Source organism: Schistocerca nitens, chromosome 2 (genome assembly GCF_023898315.1).
Source record: "Schistocerca nitens isolate TAMUIC-IGC-003100 chromosome 2, iqSchNite1.1, whole genome shotgun sequence".
Taxonomy (NCBI): domain Eukaryota; kingdom Metazoa; phylum Arthropoda; class Insecta; order Orthoptera; family Acrididae; genus Schistocerca; species Schistocerca nitens.
The window spans coordinates 763,313,275-763,321,317 of record NC_064615.1 but is presented as its reverse complement, the minus strand read 5'-3'; the positions used below and the strand labels follow the sequence as shown (position 1 = coordinate 763,321,317).

Genomic DNA, 8,043 nt, shown 5'->3' with positions numbered 1-8,043 from the left:
CAAAGTATGTAAGCTTTTTTATATTTGTGTCTCCTGCATCTGACATTTTCACTGCAAATACAGACTTGATTAGGTGCTTCAGCCATTCCGTGGTATGCCCTTCCGAACTGAATTCATTATCGAGTTGTAATTCCATAAATTTAACACTGTCAACCTCTTCGATCTGCATGTCTTCATATTTTATACACATGCTCGAAGGAAATATCTTACAGGTTCTGAACTGCATATAGGGGATCTTTTCAAAGTTTAATGACGGTGAATTAGCTTTAAATCATTTATTAATATCGGTGAAAATTTGATTACTAGCCACACGAAAAAAAACTTGGCATCTGGTAACGCAACAGACGAGAGATCATTGATATACACAAGAAAAAGCAACGGACCCAAGGTGGAACCTTGAGGAACACCACATGTAATTAATTCCCAATCAGATAAGACTGACTGCTTACTGCGCACGTATTTCGCAATGACACCCTTTGTTTCCTGTCAGATAGATAAGACTCAAACCATTTCGCAGCACTGCTGGTGGCGTCACTTAGCATTAAGTACAGAAACCATTATTTCCAGCTTATGAGGAGCCCATTGCATCCCATTATTTTTAACACCTGATGGATAGTCGCTGTGCTATGTGGTTTGCTGTTAGCAGTTTGGAGCTCACCAGTGACACTTCCCACCAGTTTCGTGCAATTTTTCACATTCATTCTCCACCATGCTCGACAGTCACTGTCTGTCAGTTCATGTAATCTGCCTGGTCTCGGTTTAGTGTGGCTGTTCCTTCGCCTTTTCAGCTTATAATAACATCACAAAGAGTCGAATTAGGTAGTTTTAGAAGGGTCAAAGTTTCTGTGATGGATTTGTTACGTGGGTGACATCGAATGACATCCATGTTCGAAGTCACTGAGCTGCCCTGACAATCTCATTCTGCTGTTACTGCTTTTCCAGTGACAACATAATACTCTCCTCCTTCTTTTACACCGGTGCGTTCGTCTGTCCTGACGTGTAGTGGTCAATTCAGTATAATTTTGATCAGACACTGGAGAGTATTACAGTTCACATTAAAAAGTGAAATGTGTCACGTTGTATACCTACGTAGTTGATAACGTTGAAGAGCACATGAAAACTCTGCAGAAATTAACTGGAAAATAGTAGACAGACGTGTAGTTATACTGTGCCTGGACTCGAAATTAGTGACAGGGATGTAAAAGACGACTCCAAAAACAGCATGAAGTTAGCTATATATTCACTACTGTTAGTTCAAACGAACAGTTGCCACACTGGGAGTATTCCTACTGTCTCAATATTCCAAGGGGTGGCCTAAATCATCGGGTGCAGGAGTATATCGAAAAATGATTTTCAAGCGAGGTGTGTTACCACTGTAGCGCAAATAATTCCTGTTGACAATATTGTTGCTCACTTACGTAATAATACACAGATGACCACACTGCAGCGTGCCAGTATGTAACACATAAAATGTTGTTTAATAAACTATAGTTACGTGAAATGTATTCTTCATACTTTCGAAAATTCAAGCACAATTCTATGTGAATGATGTATTATTTCCAGTGTTTCAAAAATACGACACAATGCGATAACTAGTATGGTACTAGGTCCCCATTATCGTTGTGCTTTTATCACGTACCACTTCCGTTATGTTGATGAATAGCCACTAATCCCTACCGCAAATCATTTCCCTGACGATGACATGCAGAAATTTGAAAACAAGATACAAAAAACACAGGAGAATCTGGAAAATCTAAACAGTCACTTAACCTTTCTAAACATCTGAAAGCATGGCTATGAACCATCAAATACGAAACAACGTAGGAAACTCATTAGAGAGAACATATGCAAGAGAAATCTGCTGAAATTGCAGAATAAATATGTAATAGCCTTTGTAATGAGTAATACATAACTGTGATGTTAGCCGCTGAAGAAATAATCAACTGAGGTACTGTAAAGAACCATAATAAACTATAGCCCCCACACTCTCCACCCACTCTGAGCCTCTCCCTTCCCCCAATAAGACACACATACACACACACATACACACACACACACACACACACAGCATGCAACCACCACACCACAGGCAAAAGACAACAGGTAAATGCACTGCGTTAGTTAATAGTACAACACATATTGAACACACGCTTATAATAACGCAACCACGAAAAGGCGACTTGTACGAAGTGAAATGCGCGGGTCAATATCCAGAAAAGGACCGCGTGGTTTGTACAGGACAAACAAATACATTTCGATTCTGGCACATAAGTGAAGTTCGAAGTGCACCAACGAGAAATTGTTAAAACCTAGATAAATTTTGCATCAAAAAATTGTTTTTCATTTAAAAATTAGAGGTTGACACCAAAACAGTAGTAAGGAAAAAGGTTCACTTCTGGTGTGCAGCCACCTGAATTTCACATCTGTTTCTAATTTTTCGACCGCATACCGAACAGCCATCATAAAAGGGAGCCGAAATATTGACGTTCCAGCTCTCGCTCCGTCCTTTTAAACTTGCAGACTGCACCAGTGTGCATGAGTCCACAGATACACAGGCGTCCGAGATGTTCATCGGTGGCAAATAAATACGCATATTCATGAATTAGATTTGTTGTTGCGTGTTCGATACACACTAGGATGTCGATGTATTCTCTGTGAGATGCACTGTGGTGACTTCTTTGCAAGTTTATTACAGAATGTGCCGAATTCCTTGACCTTGCAAGGCTGAAGCCGCTATCCTTATTAATTAAATTGGCAACATTTCATTCAGTGATGGTTTGGAAAGGTCAACGTGATTGGAAAGCGTCATCGAGTCTCAAAGCAGCATTCCAAAACTACGTACTTGCACTGTTAGAATATGATGGACGACCGTTGAAAGTCTCCAGAAACGCTGACCCATTGTAAAATATGCATTGTTACTTACACTACAACATGTTTTCAATTCTCGTTGTGCAATCCGATGAATAGTTTTATTTACGAGTAGAAATAAAGGTTAAAGTTACTTGTTTGTCTGTAGTGCAATATGCAGAGGTTCTTCTTGACGAAGCGCTTGTGGTATGTAGTTCAAGGTCCATGTAATTAATTATTGAGGGCACATAATTAAAATAAAACTAAAAGCATTTAAAACCAACACGGGTTTCTAATTTGCAGCGCCGGCCGCGGTGGTCTTGCGGTTCTGGCGCTGCAGTCCGGAACCGCGGGACTGCTACGGTCGCAGGTTCGAATCCTGCCTCGGGCATGGGTGTGTGTGATGTCCTTAGGTTAGTTAGGTTTAAGTAGTTCTAAGTTCTAGGGGACTTATGACCTAAGATGTTGAGTCCCATAGTGCTCAGAGCCATTGCCTAATTTGCAGCATGTTCAACGGTGAAATTGAAAAATGGTATGGAAGCAGATTGCTTAATTGTACATAGGAGTTTCAGTATTATTGGCTCCGACTATTGCGGCAGCAATCGAAACAAAAAGTACGAACACGTTTTTTACAATAGTAAGCGTTGGAAAGTAATTCATTTTAATCAGGTTTCTTGCGATCTACCTACAGGTGTATAAACCACGTAGAAACAAATTAACTGTTTGCTCTTTTGAAGGAACTGAACGATCTCAAACACATGAAATTAGAACAATCACACGTAAAGTTAACAGAAAGAAAAAGGAAAGGAATGGCTACTAATTTATATTTAAAAGGCCCGTTTGGTGTGGAAACGGAACTATGTAAAAAAAATCAATGTGGTTAACACATTTCCTCAGAACCTTTTATTTCAGCGGCCAAGGGGATGCCAGATACAAAAAGCGATTTCAAGTTGTACGGTTTGCTGAAATAATGAACTGGACTACTAACTTTAGAGATATTTTAAATATCACAACCAAGAAAAAGAGTTCGTTAGTTCACTAAGGGAACAGTTCATCGACGTTGATTTGTTTGGCTACGCTGTTGATCACTTCTAGTGCAACTTCTGATAGCGTTTGTTCGATGGTTTCCTTGATGAACTTCCATAAGTCCAGCTGATGCCCAGTGGTGTCACGAACAGCGTCACCTAAAACGAAACAGTGATAAACTCGTTACATCGTCGTTATCTACGTTAAAGATATTGGAATGTAAGAGTTTTCTAATTGCCTGTATTCTCAAGAAATAAGTATGGTCAGACCAATCCCTCGTTCGTCTGATACTTGAAGTAAACCGTCTATTGTCTATTGTCTCGAAACCATCCTGTGCAGATAAAAATTTTGAGCAAGTGGCCGAGAATGGGTAACTTACGTAAGAAGGGACTAACCACTACGTTCATATCTTCTAATATTCACAGATGTTCTCTCGTCGATTCTCAACTAATATATTTATTTTAAAAACTTTGAATATACAGTATCGGTGTTCCGGTAATTTCCAAGAATGATTGCATCTCGAAGTCGCGGGGTCCTAACTATACATATCGAACGTGCGATCCTAAATCGATCACGCGACTCTGGTGGTGGGCGTTATGATAAATTATTTTTGATCGTCATTTTTGTCTGTTTTCCGTCGTTCCCTTAGTTGCTCTAAGTTACAAACCTCCGAGAATTAATGGCAAAAAGGGAACTGTTCCCGTAGCGTACACATCACATGGACTTTCAAACGACGATAACTCCGACAACGAGTAAGGAAACTCGTCTCCTTTGTAATTACAAGTATTTTTGTAACGCTGTTCTTTTGTCGTTGCTGTAATGACCACCGTAAACATATTCATAACGCCCGCCACCAGAGTCGCGTGATCGATTTAGGATCGCACGTTCGACATGTATCGTTTGGACCCGGCGACTTGGAGAGGATATAATTCTTGGAAATTACCGGTGTTACAAAATAATATTTATTGAAGAGGTCGTAGTGAACCGACTTTCGGCTTTCTAGGCAATCGACAGATAACTTAATATCAAGCAGACAGTCCACACAATCCACACAACTTCAGCGAGAGTTCATAGGTGTAAAAAGTCTGTTTGTCACATGTATGTGACATTTTACGACTACACATCGCGAGGAAGCTAAGATAGACTACATCAGATATATCCAAAACGAATAAATATAGGGAGGTGCGGCTTTTGGCAAGGTATAGCTGATATATGGCGTATTTCTTGACGTTCGCCAGTATTTTTCTATATTTTATAGTCCCCGAATTACACCAACGACTTTGTTTCTTGCTGACGGAACAATGTGCTTTTCTCTGTGGCATTTGAAAAAGCTCTTAAGATAACTTCAAAAACATTATGCGACTTGATCATACAGTGTCAAGATAACAACGCCGCCGACCGCTGTACCGCCGTCACGACAAGATGTTCCACAAGCGTCTGCCCTGTTACACCTAAACGTAAGCGAACGCCTAACTCAGGTGTAGTTTTTGTGTTTGTCTCTGCGCTTGAAGCTCATTCGGCTTTGTTCTGCTATTGTAGTACTGAAGTGACTTCCTCACAAAGCTACTGAGCCATTGACAAAGTACAGGAGAGTCAAAAAAGTGAATATTGTTCATGGCGAATGTCGCCAAACTAGTAGAGCAGTGGTGCGGTTGTATACTGAAGAGTATCCACATCGTGCAAAGAACACACGATCTGCCTTTTTAAACATTCTTTGCAAAAAGCAGTAGAAATGGAAGTGTGGAGAACAAAAAACATCAAATAAAAAGAAGAGCAAATAATGAAAGAAATAGAACTAACATTTTAGCAGCAGTAACGCACAATACACATATCATTGAGAGGCATCTCGTAAACAGGAGAGGGATCAACCAAACGAGAGTTCTGCTTACACACCATCACTTCCATCCTCTTCACATTTCGCTGCATTTACTGGGTCATGCCAACGACTTCCAAAACTGTTTACAGTTTTGCGAATGTTATCTACGAAATGCGCAAACTGATTCGGCATATTTAAGTACATTTTGTTTAAGGAACAAGCATCGGTTACAAATCACGGGCAAGTCAGTCTTCACAATACGCACTAATCGACAGTGTAAATCCACGCAACCTCAGAGAATTGGATAAAAACAACGCTCTTTGTCTATCAACGTTTGCTGTGTGTTCTTCAGGATTCACGCAATTCCTCCCTGCTTTATTGATGGGAATCTACGTACACTCCCATATCTGGAGCTGCTGCTGCAGCAGTTATTGGAAGACACTCGATTAGACGTAAGGCAACGAGTGTGGTACCAACATGAGGCATGTCCCTCACATTCCACACCTGTAATGACAGACATTCTTGAGAGAACATGTGTCTGTAGACTCTCAAAACAAAACACATCTATACTTTTTATTACGGCGAAAATTAAAACAAGAGGTCTAGTAGCAAACAAAGATGTCTCTTGAAGGCCCGAAATGCCTTGTAAAACGGATCCTCCCTGTAGTTAACTCCAGATGAAGTTCAGCGTGTGGTATTGTTTCTCCAGAGTCACTTTATAGATTTTAGCACTGCTCAAAGCCAACATTTTGAGCACATGGTATCACATCCGTGATAATACATAGGCGAACCATATCACCCGAGTTACATGTTTCCTTACGTTTGGTGTAACGGGGTAGACGCTTGAGGAACCTCTTCTCCTAAAAACGGAAGAGCGGCTTGAAGCGTTGTTATATTGATACTATTTGCTCAAGTCCCGTACATGTTATGTCGTTGAAGTTCTCTTAGAGGTTTCTTTCAAATGCCACAAAAAATGTATATAGTTCCATTACAGATTAACAAAGTCGGTGTCGTGGTTAGCCTACTATACCCGATAAAAATAACTTGCGAAGTACACGTAATTTGGCATATTGTCGCCAGTAAAATTAGCGAAAACCGCACCTCAATATATTTATTCATTCTGAAAGTATTTGGGGTAACCTTAACGTTTCATGTCGTCAGCAAAAAGATGAATATCCCTAGCAGAAAGCCAGCGCCAGTGCCAGAGGCATACTGCGTATTTCTTACGCTTGTTTTCTGAATGGTTTGATGCGGCCCGCCACGAATTCCTCTCTCGTGCCAACCTTTTCATGTCAGTGTAGTACTAGCAATCTGTGTTGCCAGTTATTTGTAGATTGCATTCCAATCTCCGGCTGCGTCTAGAGTTTTTGCCCTCTACTACTCCCTCTGGTACCATGCAAGATATTCCCTGATATCTTATCAGAGCCCTTTTCATCGTGTCCCTGCTTCTTGTCAGTGTTTTCTATGTATTTCTTTCCTCTCCGATTCTGCAGAGAACTTCCTCGTTCCTTACCTTATAGTCCGCCTGATCTTCAACGTTCTTCTCTAGCATAACGTCTCACATGCTTCGATTCTCTTCTTTCCGGTTTTCCCATAGTCTATATTTCACTACTACACAATGCTGTGCTTCAAACGTACGTTCTCAGAAATTTCTTCCTCAAATTAAGACCTATGTTTGGTACTAGTACACTTCTCTTGGTCAGGAATGCCTTCCTCGCCAGTGCTACTCTGATTTTTATGCCCTCCAAGCTCCGTCCGTCGTGGATTACTTTGCTGCCGATGTGAAGTTTCTCACTGTTCTCATTGCTGCTACTTCTCATTACTTTCGTCTTTCTTCGATTTACCTCAAGCCATATTCTGTACCAATCAGACGTTTATTCCATTCAACAGGTGCTGTTATTCTTCTTCGCTCTCACTGAGGATAGTATCGTCATCAGCAAATCTTACCACTGAAATCCTTCATCCTTGAATTTTAATCCCGCACTTGATTCTTCCTTTTACTTCCGCCATTGCTTCTTCGATGTGTAGATTGTAGAGTACGGGCGGAAGGCTGCCTTACAGTCTTATTAATCCGAGCACTTCGTTCCTGATCATCCAGTCACATTGTTCTTCTTTGATTGTAGTATGTACTGTATATAACCCCTTTTTCCTTATGGATCACTCATATTTGTCTTAGAATATCGAACCTCTTGCATCACTCTACATTGCGAACGCTTTTTCTAGACCGACAAATCTTATGAGCGTGTGTTTATTTTTCTTCATTCTTGCGACCATTATCAAAATCAGCGTCAGATCATCCTATCTGGTGCCTTTACCTTTCCTAAAGCCAAACTGATCCACATCTAACGGATCCT

At 40.6% G+C, this 8,043-nt stretch overlaps 1 protein-coding gene across 1 annotated transcript in view; it reads right to left on the bottom strand.

Annotated features, from left to right (window-relative positions):
- Positions 1 to 3,824: 3,824 nt before the first annotated feature.
- The window catches only part of LOC126234609 (uncharacterized), a 74,134-nt gene continuing 69,915 nt past the window's right edge, over positions 3,825 to 8,043 (bottom strand). Inside the window, exon 6 of the mRNA XM_049943333.1 lies at positions 3,825 to 4,031. Within this exon, the coding sequence (XP_049799290.1) occupies positions 3,886 to 4,031 (146 nt within the window). The 3' untranslated portion in view covers positions 3,825 to 3,885. The remainder of the gene's footprint in view (positions 4,032 to 8,043) is intronic.